At 38.9% G+C, this 18,218-nt stretch overlaps 1 protein-coding gene across 3 annotated transcripts in view; it reads right to left on the reverse strand.

Annotated features, from left to right (window-relative positions):
* LOC124161841 (spondin-1-like) overlaps positions 1-18,218 on the reverse strand; it is a 265,009-nt gene that overhangs the window by 117,867 nt on the left and 128,924 nt on the right. For all 3 annotated transcript variants that reach the window (XM_046538057.1, XM_046538056.1, XM_046538055.1), the window contains exon 3: positions 10,347-10,686. In XM_046538057.1, coding sequence (XP_046394013.1) covers positions 10,347-10,686 — 340 coding nt within the window. The remainder of the gene's footprint in view (positions 1-10,346; positions 10,687-18,218) is intronic.

Here is an 18,218-nt window from a genome sequence, read left to right on the forward strand (position 1 = left end):
CTCTGAAAAAAGGATGCAGAAATTGATCAATAAATCCACTTTTCTCGATAGAACGATATATACCGAGTCTCTAGTTGCCGTTCACATGCGGAAGGCCATAATTAAAATGACGAAGCCAATTTATATAGGTTTCTGTGTGTTGGATCTAAGTAAAACAATAATGTATGATTTTCATTACCGAACAATGCTTCCAAAATACGGTGAAAGATTATCACTTGCATACACAGACACGGATAGCCTTATGTATTGTATAAAAACAGATGATATTTACGAAGATATGCTAAAAAACATGGACGTGTTTGATACTTCCAATTATCCAAAAAATCACCCCTGCTTTTCCGAAAAAAACAAGAAAGTAATCGGTAAATTTAAGGACGAATGTGATGGTAAAATTATGACACATTTCGTAGGTTTACGTAGTAAATTGTATTCGTTCAAGATGGAAACAGGGAAAGAGACAAAAAAAGCAAAGGGAATAACTAAATCCGTGAAAGAAAAATGCCTAAAATTTGAAAACTACCTGCATTGTCTCCACGAGAACTCAACAGAGTTCCGAAAAATGACGGTAATTCGAAGCAGAAATCATGACCTATACACAATGAGAATGAATAAAGTAACACTGAATGCGTTCGATGACAAGCGATACATCTGCGAAGATGGTATCAATACCCTTGCTTGGGGGCATTATAAAATACCTCGAAAACGAACACATAATGAGGCATTCGGTAACGATTGAAATAGATAAAAACTAGTTTCCTCGTAATCATAATTCCAGTGTTAATCATGACGTTAGCCTGGAAACATCCTTTTACATGCATCTGCGCGGGCCCGTCAGGTTGTGGAAAAACCACATTTGTCACGCAGTTTTTGGAAAAAGTGGAGTATATGGTAGATACTCCTATAGAGCAAGTGGTTTGGTGCTGTGCCCCAGGAAGTGAGCCTGACATAAGAATACCAGTTCAGTTTTACTCCGAAATACCACCTTTCGAAGGATTTAGTGGTGTTCCCACTTTGTATGTAATAGATGATTTAATGAGCGAGGGAGCCTACAGCAAAGATGTGAGCAGATTATTCACCAGAGGTAGCCATCATTTTAACATTTCGGTGTTTTTAATCACGCAGAATATTTTCTATCAGAGCCCGCAATCGAGAAATATATCATTGAATTCAAAGTATATTGTTGCGTTCAAAAACCCCAGAGATAAGTTACAATTTGGTCATTTGGCCAGGCAGGTCTATCCGGAAAAATCGGGGGAATTGGAGAGGGTATATAAACAGGTTACACAAGAACCATTTGGTTATTTAGTTTTGGATCTCGTACAGGACACGGACGAAAGATTCCGCTTCAGAACCAAAATTTTTCCCCAAGACGGGGCTACTGTCATTTACATGCCCCAACGCGATGAATAGATTGAAGAACAATAAACACTTGCTCCACGTCCTAAAATCTGCAAAGCCTAAACTACGTACTGCTATATTGAATAGCTCGGACGAGGAGTTGATTAAAACAATTTGCGATTGTTGTCTGAATACTCTAAACGGAAATCATAAGATTGATGAGCGATTGAAACGAAAATTGTCCAAGCATCGTAAAACACTGAGAACGTTGGCTGAACGAGGAACGAGTGTAAAAAGAAAACGAGCTCTTCTCGTACAAAAAGGTGGCTTCTTACCATTACTACTGGGTTCGATATTAAGCGGTGTGATTGGTAGCCTGCTGGGAAAATGAGTTTGCAGAAAATGCTCGTAGTGAGTCCCGAAGTCTTTGATCGCAGTCATGCAAAGGCTAGGTTGAGTAAGTTGGATAAGGAAATGAAACTTGTGTTAGCGAGTAAAGGGCTCAAGGATATTGACAAGTGGCATTTGTATAAAAGAATACTCGATAAATATCTCGACTCAGTGTCAGACTTTAAATCTCCCGTACACGTTCCGATAGTGAAACACTCACCACCAACACGACTAGAGGAGGGTAGCGATGCAATGAGAAGGCGGTTAGCCGAAATTAAGAGGACAAATTCAGAGTTAGATTCGACATGGGCACGAATAAAGGAACAAATCGAAAGCGATTCTCCACCGAGAAAAATGAAGCGGATAATAGTAACTCCAAGAGAGCCAAGCACACCTCCAAGGGAGCAAAGAACATCTCCAAAGGAGCGATGGACATCTCCGAGACCAATTCCAAGGCGAAGCAAGCGAAAAAGGGTACCAAAAATATTCGGGGCAGAGTGGGACACGACGTAATAGCTAGCGTGTACAACAATCCCGCACATCCTGCTGGTTTTTCCACAGATAAAAAATTAAATAAAGCGACTGGGATCCCTATAAAAACAATACGAGAGTGGCTGGAATCTCAAGAAGCGTACACGCGTCACAAGCCGGCGAGAAAAAAGTTTGTTAGAAACCGTTACGAAGTAAACTATATAGATGAGTGTTGGCAATGTGATTTAAATGATTTGAGAAGTTTGAAAAAATACAACAATGGGTTCTGTTACATTTTAACCATAATAGACATATTTTCTCGTTATGCTTGGGCTAGTCCTCTCAAGTCAAAAAGACCAGAGGAAATTATAGAAGCACTTAAGGTCATATTTCGAGAGCGCAAACCATTGAAAATTCAGAGCGATAAGGGAGGGGAATTTGTTAATAGCAAGTTTAAAAGTTTTCTCTCGAATCAAGGTGTAAAGTTTTACACTACAAATAATCCAGAAATCAAGGCTAGCCTCGTGGAACGCTTTAATCGAACTCTTAAGACAAAAATGTATAAATATTTTACAAAATACGCAACTTACAAATATATCGATGTGCTTCCAAAAATCGTTAGTTCTTATAACCATAGTACGCATTCTAGCATTGGAATTGCTCCCTCTCAAGTAAATGTTAAAAATGCATTTAGCATTGCTAGTCGGAGAAAAGGATTAAAAAAGACGGATGCAAAATTTAATAAAGATGATTATGTGAGGATTAGTAAAGAGAGGATTCCATTCGCCAAAGGATACACACCAAATTATACTAAGGAAATATTTCAAGTTACAAACATTGATAAATTGAAACAAATACCAACCTATAAACTGAAGGATTTGAACGGGGAGGATATAAAGGGTAGTTTCTATGCAGAAGAGTTAGTCAAAGTTAGTGTGTCTCCCGACACGGAGTACAAGATCGAGAAAATATTGAGGCATAGGGGTAGTGGTCCTAATTTGGAGTATTTCATCAAGTGGGACGGATACCCATCATCATTTAACTCGTGGATTTCCGCTTCTTCTGTCCGTAAAATATGAATGAATTTTATCTCACACTACCCAGCGATAGCTCGAGGGATTTTTTCCCAAGAAATACAATCGCTCATTATCGTACAAAGTTGAGTCATCGATTCGATTTAGAAAATAACGAGTGGTATGTCGGTCTTGCTGAAATTTCGATTCCTTCCATTGAGGTAAAAAAAGCTCCCGAAGACATACCTGCTGTTATCGATAACTTTACCCCAGCGTCTCGTGGAGCAGATGAGTTACCTCCTAAGGATAATAGGACCCGGACTGAAGAGGGATTAGTTCGAGGGGATAAAGATGTTATAAATGTGAAACTTCAAGATGGTTCATACTTTACAATTCCCATTGACTCTTACGACAGTATTGCGGCGGCATTTGCAAGACCATATATTACCTCCAGCGCACGAAAACAAACTTACATTTCAAATGAAGTAATGCGCTATATTGATAGACTGAGGGTAAGGATTAATCAGGTTGGAGTTGATGAACGCATATTACCACGGTCTGTACAAATTTCAGCAAACGGAGTAAATTACTCGTTATCTCCAGGAACGTATGATTCGTTTGCTAACTTATTCAATGAAACTATGTCAGGCTTTAGTGGAAAAAGCAAGGAAAAGATAAAAAATGACCTATTATTATTATCGGCTGTTCTCATTAGATTATCATTGAAAGATTCAACGTTGACAGAGGATGAGTTAGCTGAAGTCATCGATGGTGCCAAGGCAGAGATTAACACTGAAGGCGACATAGGAAAAAGAGAAAAAAGAAGCATCGCAGCCTCCTCAACAAATGTTTACGTTTACACAGATATAATAAAACCTCAATTAGTCGGAGACACCTTGAGTCGTTGCATCCGCATCTTGAATTCAAAAATTGGGGAATATCAAACGTTCAACCCTATTTACTATTACCCCGTCGAGAAAAACAATATCGAGAGTGTTGAAATTCTTTTGGTGGATAAACTCGGTGAACCAATATTTTTTCATAGTGGAGAGCAAAGCTCAATTGTGGTGCTACACTTTATAAAAAAGAACTGATTGACTTTAACATCATTTTACGGAGAGATGGCGCCGGTGTCGGATCGATATTATGGTTATTATTCCAAACAGGTGGGAGGAGAGATAGGACCCTTGTATAGGGCTTCTTATAGGGTACAAAAAGGGCGGGGTATCGGGAGTTTTCTCGCTGGTCTGTGGCGATTTGCAAAACCTTTGCTATTTAGTGGGCTTAAGACTGTTGGTAAGGAGGCCGCGAGCGCTGGAGCAGCAGCTCTTGGAGACCTTGGTACAAAACCGGTTAAGGAGATACTGCGCAGTAGAATAAACGATGTGGGTCAAAACTTGAAACGCAAGGCTGAGGAAAAGATAAAAGGCATGTCTGGAGGAGGGTTGAGGATCGTGAAACGTCCCAGGTTAAATAAAATAAAACCAAGTTGCGTAAACAAAAACCGACAGTCAATCAGAAGTCGAAGAGGAAAGAAGGTCGTTGAAGGAGATATTTTTTCGCGATAATGGCAGAGCATATGCTATCTTCGTTGGATTTGTTCCAGCCCAATCCACCGGTGCAAACTAACATCTTAGCAAAAAGACTCGTGTCCTACAAACCCATATCTTCGCTAGATAATCGATCGGTAATAGAATTCCTGATCAAAGACTCTGGGGATGCGTACAAGGATTTGAATAGCATATATCTTAGACTTAGAGTGAAACTTTGTAAAAAAGACGGGACTGATTACAATGAATCCACTACCAATCAACCGGGGGTAGTAAACAATATTCTGCACTCTCTCTTCGAGCAGTGTAACGTTTATTTCAATGGGACGTTGGTCACACCATCAGAGGATAATTACCATTACAGAAGCTACTTGGAAAATGTGTTAAACTATGGTACAGACGCAAGCAAAACACATTTACGAAATGTGGGGTGGGAGTTGGACTCGGGAGACGATATTAACATGACAGATGCATCAAATTCCGGTTATACAAAGCGCAAGGGCTGGTTTAAGAACAGTGCAGAGGTCGAGTTGTATGGTAAACTGCACGTAGATGTTTTCAACCAGATGCAGTTAATGATGGATCGAGTAGATATCGGTATAAGACTATTGCTATCTAATCATGCTTTCTATCTTATGGGAGGGAGTGACGATGGACTATTGAAAATTTTAGACGCAACTTTATACGTTCAACATTTCGATATTAACCCATCCATTTTAGTTGCACATAATAAAATCCTGGAAAACAACAACGCTAAATATCACTACAAACGCACGGAACTGAAAACTTTTACTGTTCCTTCTGGTGGACGAACTTTGAGCCTCGACAATGCGATCGTGGGACGAATACCGAATACAATTATTTTTGCAATGGTTGATAATGAAGCATATGCGGGAAGTTTGAATAAGAATCCATTTGCTCTCTCTCACTATTCGCTCGAGAATTTTTCACTCTTTGTGAACGGTGTGCAAATTCCATCCGAAGGATTACAATGTAATTTTTCAAGTAAAAAGTATTGGGCACGAGCATATGACACGATATTCTCCGGTAGTGGGATTAAGCATTACAATAGAGGTAATCAAATCACTTACGACATGTTTGGACACGGTTATTTTATGTTAGTCTTCGATCTAACACCCGATGATTCGGGTAATGAGGATTATATAAGTCTAGGTGATAGAGGGGTCGTGAGAATAGAGGCGAGATTTGAAAACGAATTATCGAGAACGGTTACTTGTTTACTTTTCTCAGAGTATGATGCAACATTAGAAATTGATAAAAACAGAAACATTATCACAAACTTTTAGTCATGGATGGGATTCAAATTAACAGGTTACTAAGACCACTCAGTATATTTCGCGGAGTTTACGCATCTGATAGGTTACCAAAATCGCCACAAAATGGGGTTTATATAATAAATTTAGATCCATCTAAATTACCAGGTTCGCACTGGGTTGCAGTCTATTTACACAATCATTTGGCCGAGTATTTCGATTCGTACGGTTTACCTCCTTTTGTCTCAAATATAAAAAAATTTTTAAAGCCATTCTCAGTCACTCGCAACCGCGTTCAAATTCAAAGCTTTCGATCGGATATTTGCGGTGAATACTGCTGCCTCTATACCGCTAGTAAATCATTAGGTGAAACACTACACAATTTCCTCACACACTTTTATCACACCATCCCTCATCTCAACGACTGCCGAGCTCTGAAGCTGTTTCATCAGACCTTCAAGCGAGTGAGGCGGGCCAAATGTCATCCCAGAGCTCAGCGGTGCTGTTCCCGAATAAATATGATGAGCAGGAGGAGGAGTTGATTATTTGAGAAGAGTCTGTCGCAGAATGCAGATCGTGGTATCTGTGACTTATAGCCAAGGCGGGGTGACGGAGCTTGCAGCCGTCGACGTTGATTCAAATCGTCTATTTTGGGGAAGTTTCAAGAAACATGGGAAGCTCACCGCTGGAGGAAAGAAGCTGCGTTTCCCAGACCCCCTACAACGAGATGAGACTTCCTTCAACGAGGGATTCATTTCTCACGCCGAACTTTCATCTACCCTGGAAGCTATGACTGATGGTGCAACCGCTCTCTACGCATTCAGCGAAGCAGAGTGTGAGTTCCTGACCGATCTCACAGGGCGCACTTTCATCTCTCTCGAAAAAGAGTTAAACTGTCCCCCTCCCGAAAAATGTTCCTTTCTTGCCTTTACCTGCCTCAATCCTTGTCACAAATTGCGTAATAGTACCTGTGCATTGAGAGATGCACATTCATTAGCGCAATGGTTTCAGTACAACCGTCTAAAGGCGGAAGTCGATCCATGTTCTGATGAATGTTCCCCCACCCCTCTTCCGTCATCAACCTCTAAATAAGGACAATAACGTCACCATACATCAGTCGTCATGCAGACATCGGAGACCTCGGATCTACATCGTCCACCGGTGAAGAGAAAGAGACCTGCTGAACATCCCATTCCTACTTCATTCCACAACTTTAAGAATATAGTACTTCAAACTGTGTACTACTTGAACAGTGCAAAAACAAAGAGTGTGTGTATTGGATACGATCCTAGCAGTGACTTTGAATCAGTCGTGCAATTTAATCAAGTTGGAAAAAAAAGTGTTATTGTTTCACAAAGCGAGTGGAAAAATATCTTGAACTGTGAAAAGGACGTGGATTTGTTCTTTTACAAAGGAGAAAAGCATTTTTTAACTTCCTGTTTGTCTTATGCAAATTACTTTGGGAAGACGCATTTGGTTATTAAAAAGACCTTTAATTTAAAGCAAGAAGAGTGGTTTGCATTGGTGAAACTCTTCAAGCTGATAGATCTTTTCCTCCAGAGACTGTTGAATGGTCGTGACAAAGTGAGACATTTTCTCGCCACCAAACTAGCAAAGAATATCACGGATTGTGATTTTGAACGTCTTGAATTAGAGATGGCACTCATAACGTATGGTTCGGCTGATGAATAGCCTGTGTGTGAATGAAAGGCTTTTTAACCTCTGGCACGAATGAGAGTTCTGTAAGTTAAAAGGTCTTGATGTAAGTTCAACCCCTGGCATTGGGCGTAAAAACCTTGTAAGTTGGACATACATCGCGATGAGTGCCATTATCGAATTTCAAGGATTTACAGACAGCGATGGGAATTTCATTGTTAAGGAGTTGGCAATCATCGCTGTACAGAACAAATGCTGTAATACGTGGCTATTTAAATTGCCACAGAGACTGCTTTCTACAAAAGAGTCATTCTGGTTGAGAAATAACTATCATGGCTTGAAAGAATATTCTGGAGACGTAGATTATCATGATTTGGAGAACATAATGCACAACTACACAAAGCATTACAAATTGCTATTCACCAAGGGTGCACAAAAAGCGTCTTTCTTAACCAGTCTTCTTCCTGAGGGAATTTGTGTGGCTAATCTGGAAATTTATGGATGTCCCTCGTTAAAAAAATTAACTACAAATGAGGGATGTTTAATTGAAATTCATATGGATGGTAATCTACAGTGTGCCAGAAAAAATTGTTTTAAGCTGGCTGATTGGTGTATACGAAATAAAATATGTTGAAATAAAAAAATGTTAACCTATACCCTGTGTTATTATTTAATAAAAAAACATAAATCTTTTGAGACATTTTTTATTCTCAATAAATATACATATCATATTCAATTTTGAGTACAAACTTTATCACTCTCAGACGGGTACCTTTCGTAGCCTCTGTGGTACCATAATCCACTTTTGATTGTCTATGGTCTGTATAACACACAGGTTTTGGACCGTCAATGCAATCACTTTGAATCATTCCACCTCCTCCTTTTGCGTAGACTCGAGGCCGGATGCATTCGTACACATCACACCAGATGATTGGGTGTTGATCTTCCGCGAGGCGACGCTTTTCCGGATCGGTAATGTCATCCTGAGTAGTTACATTAAATCTCTCCACTACCCCATTCTCATTCTCGAAGCCGGAGAAGGTCACCTTCTGTCCGACCACTTCAAATGTCTTTCTCTGGTGTCGGAATACACAGTAATAAACTGCCTTAAAAGGTACCGAGAGCACAAAATCTTTGCCTCGATGAGGGATGTATACGATGTAAGTATCAGGATCTGACTGCTTCTCCACCCGGAGATTGGTGTGCTCCAGGGAGGCTTCGGGATCTCTTTGCAGCTCAGCGACAGTTCTGGAGACCATGGTAACGTTGAATGAGCTAATAATCATTCGGGAGTCATTTATATGCGGGAGTGGGAGGAGTCACGTTGCAACCGCACGTGTTGGGTGATGCAATGTCGGGGGGATATTGCGTCTCCAGGAAATGCGAAGGGTGGGGGAGACACGTACGCGGGACACCAACAGGGTGATGCAATGCCGACTGGTTATTGCAATTCACGTTTTTGAAATGACGTAATGTCGCTCGAATGTTGGTGGCGGGGAGGGGAGGGGAGGGGCTTGTGTAGCGAGACGCCTCTCCTCGCAGTTGCTACGCGGAAGTGACCTTGGATTGCGCTGATTCTCTTATTTTCTCCCTACTGAAGGGATTTTAGAGGAAGGCATAGGAAATAGACTGCAAAGCAGAGTGATGTCTATGTTTCCTCGTACTATCAGGGAAAGTGACGGTTTATCAATCCATTAAATCGATGGCAGCACTTGCTAGATAGACAGACTGTTTTGTTTTTCCCCCATTCCCATTCTCGCTAGAAATACTGACTCCCTTTGCTATGTTTTCTTTTCCCATTTTTATTTTCTTCAAACCTTGCATGGAAATACTTGCATTAATAACTGACCGCTGGCAAATTTTGGCTTTCTATTTACGTCTAATTACGTTATAGTCCAGAATTTTATGGAGCGATGCACCCTTGGGCGGTGATTACACTACTTACATTTGTTAACACCGTGTAGTGTGCTTGAAGGGAACCTATACCATGCTGGTCATTGAATAATAACCAATGGTTATCCCCTGCCAAACAAGCTAAAGGTTACTTGCAGGAGATTACATAAATTTCATCTGCATCTACATAATGCCCTGCGAGCCATCTCAAGGATGTTTGGCAGGGGGTGATCAATCACCAATATGCAGCATGCAAGAGGATTCCCATCTGCACATCACATGGTCTTAAAAATGTTACGCATGCTAACAAATTACAATTCCACATTCATGGAAAGGTAATACTTGCCAACCACTTATGATGGCAAACTGCACGGAAAAAATGTGTTAAAAACTATCAAATTGGTATGATAGGGAGTAGTTTTTTAAATATACCTAAACCTTGACACAAAATTTAAAAACACTTATTTATTTTACGATTTTCAATCAGAAGAATGTTTTTTCTGAGTGGAAAATCTATCGTAAGCGTACGCTACGTCGGTTTTGTTAACCTTTAGATTCGAGTAGTTTTTATCGAAATTCTTAGGCCATTTTGATAGAATTTATCAAACTGATTTGGTCATTGTTATCTAAATATTCAAAGTTACATATGAACCGAAAAGTTAGATAAATTTCATCAGAATAAGATATTTCTAACTAAACTTTTTTTAGCTGGCCTATGGAGAAAATTTATTTTAGGGATTCGAGGATTTATTAAGTCTTACCTGAAGACGACGCACCCACTGCCAGCAGCCGGTGCGGCCCACAGCACTTGGATCTCCGACTTGGGGATAGAAGAGGTCTGGGTGACCATGTTGGGGCACCGCTCGCTGAACTTTGTCAGGGCGTCGCCGAACAGCTGGAAGTTGCCGACGGGAGAGAGGGGCTTGTGATGCGGCCCGCCGGCGCCGACGGCGGCCTCCTGGGCTGCAGCGGCTGCTGCGGCCCACGCGCGGCCGTACGGCCCGACGCTTAGAGAGTCGCCGCCGTTGGCCGATTCGACCACAAGCATAAAGCCGGAAAATTTGTTAGTGGCATGCTGGGTGCGGGAGCCTTGAAGAGTGACTGCGAAGAGAAAAAATGAGAAGATGCCATCAATGCAATTCATTGTAACATCGCGCTGAAAATAAAAATGGTCTTATTTCCCAGTCAATATACACTAAGAAGTCATACATATTCACCATTATCAAGGTCATTTTCTGTTAAAGAATACGTTATTATTTAATGAATGCGATATTCAGCTGTTTCCCGGCACATTTCCTAATTCATTTGTTTAGTGATGTGATGTTTCTTTTGTTTTAAGAATTAATCTTAGATCATATAAGCTACGGAAGAGTAGTTTAAATGGTCTAAGAAATAAATGGTTCAGTTCTTGTCTTGCATGGGAACGACTCGGTCGACTGATTCTTTTGTTAAATCCTCCCTCATCCGCCGCCATATTACTTTTTTGAAAGAAAAAACTAAAGAGTAAAGTGGAAAAAATAAGGAAGTATATTGGCAATATAGCTCTTGTGAAATTTTGAAGATTTATTTTGTCAATTCTCTTCGTATTCATGAATGAAGCAAAAGGAAATTTTTCATGGTGTCCATTCATCGGAAAATGTACTCATTATAGTTATCAGATGACCTCTAAACATTTATCATGCCAAATTCAAATGCAATCACCTATTCGAATAGGAATCGAGTTCCGGGGGAGTATGAAAAAAAAGAAATCTTCCTTCACAATGGGAGAAAAACTACTCGCAATTCACTGGTAGACATTGAAAAGTGGTAAATTATATTTTCCTACTCTATATACAAATGTACACTTACTTCTGGTTAGGCTATACGAACGGTTTTTTTAACAACGGAGGCAATTTAGCCACGAATATTTAAGGAGCCTCAGATTTTGTTATCAGTATACCATATGATTTTAACGCTCCATGACATGAAGCTAAATCGGGATGAGACCCACATTTTTTCTTAAGTCTGTTGGTTGTGGGTTTCACATGTAGCGAAGGAACCGTGCGATTCACAAGGTTAAGGTCACAGAGGGGAATTCCAGAAGTTCCCATGTGAATCAAGTAATAATGTATAGCTAATTCCATCACCGTATTTGATGTGAAAGGTTATAAATTGGCCTACGCATTTTCCTCAGGGTTAAAAGGAAATTGATACTTTATTTTCGACGTTTACATCACCTGCTACCATATTAACAAGGTTTCTGATAAAGCACGAGTAGAACATAGAGAAATATAAAGTTATATATACTTCGAAGAAAAAGGAATAGCAAATACTATGTATTAATACTTGTAATTTACGATTTATATATTTTCATAGAAGAATGGTGGTTAAATTTTTCCAGAAATCGATTCTCACAATTTAAATGAAAAATATAGGCAGACATGCTATTGTTCAATACGATTCATTTCAGCGTGGCTCTAAAAAGAAAAATGGTCTTATTTCCATGTAAATTATGCACTCAGAAGTCATAATTATTAACCATTATCAAGGTGAGTTTCTGTTATGGTATACATTATTATTTAATAAATGCATTATTCAGCTGTTTCCAGGTGAATTTCCCTATTCATTTATTTACTGAAGTGATGTTTCTTTTGTTTATGAATAAATGGTTCAGTTCTTGCTTCATTGCTTATATTGCAGGCCTTAAAAAAACTTTAAAGATATTGCTCAAATACAAATTTTTACATTTTTAAAACTATATTTCTTCATTATTTTCCCTTTAATCCGCATATTGCAAAAGTAAATGAATCAAGGAAATTCCTGAATCAATCGAATTTTTAAAAAGAATATATCAAGTTATTTTCCTCAAGCTAGTCATCAAATTCGAACGGAATAATTAAATAAATGACAGATGAGTTTCACGAAACAGAATGAATATCGTCCAAATCAGTATTCGACGTCCGAACAGAATGAATAATTAATCGTATGATCCATCCGTAATCGAATTAAACATTCTAGTTTTATTTATGCTGTATCGTAAGAACAAAATGAGTATTTTATTGAATCTCTTCGGCCTAAAGCTGCGCGTGGCATTTACGTGCCATGGCATTGCTCATAATATGTATATTACCATGAATCTATCGTTTTTAACTCGTGATAAATGAATTTGAACCATAAAAATCATGTCCATAGCAGAATAAGCGTAAATTAAGTTTTCAAGGGTTTCTTTTTATTATATATAATGATAAATACACGTATGGACTTATATCCTTATGAAGTTGAAAGGGGCAATTGCTCGTCTGGTCTCGCAACAATGAAAAAAGCTTTAGAGGATGGGGATGGATTATATTTATTAGCTTCAGATGAATCTCACCTTGCGCCCTACCCTTCCTGAAGATAAATACAGCTTCCATCGCCTCCGGCAATATACTTCAACGAGCAGCCAAGCCATTGCATCCGCCTTCGTTAAATGGCCGTAAACAGCCTGACTCTACGATCGCCACATTCATGCCCACGGACTTATCTCAAATAATTCGCTCTGACGTTCAACTGCGTGTATTTTTTACTCAATTATCGATCCGGATGAATTTTGCCGCACATTATGCAAATAACAGTTTAGCCATTATCTTATATGCTAATCAATAAATGAAAGCTTAAATGTATTATGAATTGCTAACAATAAAATTGAATACAATAAAGAAGATGCAAGGCCTGAAAATAACAAAGTGGTATTCTAACTCGAATAATCATGAGAATTGCTAGTAGTGGGACAATGAGTAACGGTACTTAGGAGATAAACCTCTTGGATTCAAAATTCCAGTGGGATTATACTTAATATAGCATGTAGGATATTAACCTTGCACTTAAAGCGCAAGTGGATAGCTGTGAAGTGCTCTACTATTTTTTTAAATTTATGGACAATTGATCTAATTCGATCATGAAATCATTACATCAACACTTACTTATTTGAAGTTTAAGATGGTGATTGGGAAGTTTAGGATTCTTCTTTTAGGATTGAAAAACCAAATGATTCTTACAATGTACGATAGAGTCGATGAAGATTTACTCAAATTTTAATGTGTCTGTAGTTCAGATTAATAGATCGGATATGCCGGAGATAATATTAGTAGCCCAACATAATAGGATAAAGACACGCAACGCAAGCCGTGGCACCGAAATGAATAATTATTTGGTATTTTTGCGAAGATATTTGGAAGTGTATTAAAAATATTTCATTTTTTCAAATAAAAGTGTTCCATTTAGTGCCAAAATTTAATTATAGAACTGAAGTCAACACTCATCTACAAGGAAATGTACATCTACCGGAAAATAATAAATCTCGAAGCGTTATACATGGCTATAGACTGAAGTAATAAGGGTTGATTAAGGTATTGCCTCGATAGCCGTCAAAAGCTTTCACATACTTTATTTCGTAGTTCTAAACAGCCACTAAGCAAGTCAATGAGGGAGTATACTCACTACAGCTGAGAGAGTATTCGTTAATTCATATCTACGAATAACGAACTCGCTCTCCAGAGAAGCCGCTCCGAAAAAGAGCCTATGAAAAATTGAGGTCAAATCTCACAGAGGGAGTTGCCACTGACAAATGCCATTCAAAAAGTTGGTGCTTTTTAGGGGAGAAAATGGAAAACTTTTCTTCTCTGAGAAACTTTGCTCTCGTTCCAGCCATGGATCGCAAAAGTCTTAGTTATTTTCCGCACAGATACCGACCATCTTAACTTCACGTAATGAGAAAAATAAACGTAAATAATGTTGCACTCACACATATATGTATGATATGCATACATATGTTATTCCTTCGTCTAAACTTTTTTTCATTTTCAAGCTGACTCCTATCACAGCAGTCAAAATAACCTCTTTTTAATCCTGAGCCATCTGACATCAGTTTCCTCTCACATTTGTGTGCTGTCAGGGGGATAGAAAAAGAAGAAGAATACACAGACCGCCATATATGAACTCTCCGAGGAGGGCTTTTTTTTAATTACTTGAGCACAACGATACGAAGGAAGTTTGTGAACTCTGGGAAAAATGAGCATAGTGAGCGCGAGAATAATTGAGTGCTCCTTCCTCCAAGTAACGATGCAAGTATTTAATGCGCCGCAAGGCAGTTTCATTTTATTTTCTCGCGATATGCCCTCGGATGCTGTTTTTTAACTGAAAAGGTTCTCACTCAATGAAATACTGGGGCAAAGAGATCGCATTAAAAACTTTTAATTCGTTCCGCATCACGCTGATTGAATTTATATCTGGCTGTTTTTTACCGTTAGTTTAACGAGCCCATTGCATCTTCAACTGTTTAGAGTAAAATCTATTTAAGGTCAACGGCATAGTGAATTCACCAAAATAATACGGTTATCGAGCGTTAACTGTATCAACACTAATGGGTATTCAATTGCATACACGCAACCAATAGGTCTAAAATAAACCATTCACATTCCTATATCGATAACATTTACGACATCGTTAAAACTAAACAAAACAGAGCAGCAGATCAAACAGTGGCAATTTTCAACGCAATTCAAGTTGGTAATTTGTTTCAAAAAAGTTTTTTGTAATTATTTCAAAAGGTAGTTCAAATAATTTTTGTTTTGATGCATTCATGTATGTGTATACACTAATGAATTGTATGCGAACTAGCTCATTTGAAACCACCTGAGTAATCATGGAAGGGTACTGTAGTCATGACCGATTTTGCATTTGGATTTTCTCTTTGATGTCATTACTTAATAGTTTAAACGAGTCAAAACAAACTAGAGGACAGAATACTTTACCGGAGGAGGGAACGAGAGGAAGGAACGACATTCCTCGACATCGCTCGAGTTCTCCGCCAAAGTCGACTCCTTCGCCGTGATCCAGTCGCGATAGAAGACGCTACCTTGGAATTCTCAACAACACCTGCCGCCAGGCAACAAACTCATTAATTGGCATGGAACCAAAACCGTCCCCCCAAACAAGTGCGAATGCACCAGCATCTGGAGAAAACATTTCGTTTTGCTCTCTCGCGTTGAAAGTATTCCCAATTTTACAAATAATCGAGGTCGTGGATTATTCGAACCAAACCCGATAAAATTTCATCAATAGTACTCGCCGGAAATGCTTAAGATCTTTCACCGTGGAAGCTGAATGAACTCAGAATCATAAAGATGCACATGAGTGCAGCTGTCACCACACTAACGGTTATTTTAACCCTATTAGTGCCGCGGACCGATATATCGGCTTTTGCTTCTCAACCGAAAAGCGCAACGAGCCGAAACATCGGCTTTGGGGCAGTTAATTGTGCAAATAAATAATTATTCAGCAAGTAAACTCTAGAATATAAGTCAAGATTTATTATGCAGCTAAAAATGTATATAATGAAAGTGAATTTAAAAATGTAGCATGTTCACATGCCAAAAAATGACACAACAGAATTTTTTATATCTACGATGGTACATTTACTTTAAATATGTTTGGCATTTCTCGCCAGTGCCGCTCCAAGGAGGTGGCTCTCAGAGAGCTAATCATTCGTTACAATAGCACTATATAGATAATCGTTTTATTATTATTTTAAACTTATTTTTGCACCATTCATTTATTAGGTAAACTTTTTTTTTCATTTTGATCCATCGTGAATTCTGCGTATTCTGTATTCTACAAAATACACATTCCATTGCCGTTTTCCTCGTACATTGCTGCTCATATTATCGATTTAATAAGATCGATAAATATTTCGCTTTAGGTTCAAGAGTGTTAGACATATTCTTAATTAGAAGATTTTTCATAATATGATGAATTTTGAATTTTTTTCGTCTCAGGTTTTTTTCCCACCATTGTCTAACTATATATAAGAGGATGTCTGTCTGCCTGTCGGTCCGTTATGCGTTTCCATACGGCAGCATGGCAAAGGTAGTACATAGTTGCATTTCATACTATTGAATCCCGTATTGCTACTTTTGGTTGATTCCGATGCGTCCTTAGCGTCGTTTTTTCATCACCGATTGCTACGTCACGTGATGCAGCTTATGCAATTTAGCATCCTGCCGAGAGAGTTGATACGCTCAAAGAGAAAACATAAAAATCCTGCTATGTGACCATGGATTCCAAGTTACAAGTTTCCTACTTGTATGGATATTATCCTTCCCGAGCAGCGCCTGGTGACCTTCTAGTATTCAATATTTTTTATTGAATCACGATTATGCATTGACAGCCGTAAGCACGCATGACATTGTTATTATTACACCTGAAAATAAAAAGAATTACAAATGCTTCTCATACTAACAATCTGATACGTTTAAACAAAGTAATGAATTATTTTAATATATCGCATCCCAATTCACTACTTCATTTACAAATTGTATTTTCCATTAGGTCAATAATAATTGGACATGCTCAAGTAAGTTGAGACTAATGCGAGATAAGGTATTCGGGTAAAAGCATTTGAAATACGTTCTTAGCATTTAAAAAATATAGTGAATTTCTCCAGCCATAACTTCCAAACATGTCCAATGAGATGTAAATGGAATGTGGCGTACCAACTTTTAAGAAGTCAACAGCACACCGTCTACGTTAGTGATAACTTGCGAAGCCGTCTCGTGCAGTAGCAGAGAGGAGAATACTTCGTTCAGGGGGACGAATTTAGTGCATAGGCAAGGCGCCATTCATTCCACCATCGGCTTTTGCCAGCTCAGGAATTCCTAGCAAAACTTGGCAGGAACTGCTTTCGCGTCTCGTAGGGAAAAAAAGAAAAGCCAAATCAAAAATATCCATTGGAGCGAAAGGAATTTAAGAAGAGTCCATTCACCACTTGTAGCACTATAGGTGACGATGACTCTGGTACTTCACACCTGTAAAATGTTGAATTGAGCTATTTCTCATATTCTCCTCAGCGTAAAGTTATGTTCCATTGTTTTTTTATTCTGGTTTCACGTTTCTTCTTCTTATCCATTGTTGTTGTTGATTTATATCATCCATTAAAAAAAGATGTTATATAATTCCCAGAAAAGAATTTATGTGATTCGTCTTACGTATATCTGCTCTAATCCTCATAACGCCGTGAAAAAAAAAATAATAAACGATTTTTTTGAAGGGGCTCAGCTCAATTCATCAGTCTTTCAGCGTGTATGTATCCAATAAATGGGGGGTAGGGGAAATACTTCATGCGCCACTTTTCAGCATGGAAGTATTTATGAAAATTCACTATCCCATTCTTATCCGTGTGGTATTCCATTGTAAGGTCTCTTGGCTAGTTAAATTTTGCGAAAAATCCACCGAGAAAAGATATTATTCGCCTTCATCAGAATTCACACCCGGATCCTTCGATTTTCGGCCGAGAGATTTAGCCAGTTAAGCTACCTAGGCGTAATTTACCCCAATGGAAATTTGAGGACTAAACTGGACAAGGTGGTATAGACTGCTGAGCATATGATGCGACAAGCAGTCCAAAGTCCAAGTGCAGGCCTCGGTGGCGGAGGGGTAAAGTCCTCGCCTGCCAAACCGAAGGTCGCGGGTTCGAGTCCCGCCTGGGTAGGTTGCCCCTATCCAGGGTATGGTTGTGTGTGATAGTTGTTGTTTTATGTTATACCCTCCGATGTAAAAGGCCTTGTGAGCTGTTTTCGGGGCGATGGAAATAAATAAATAAAATAAAATCGTGCGCA

Source organism: Ischnura elegans, chromosome 7 (assembly GCF_921293095.1).
Source record: "Ischnura elegans chromosome 7, ioIscEleg1.1, whole genome shotgun sequence".
Classification (NCBI taxonomy): Eukaryota; Metazoa; Arthropoda; class Insecta; order Odonata; family Coenagrionidae; genus Ischnura; species Ischnura elegans.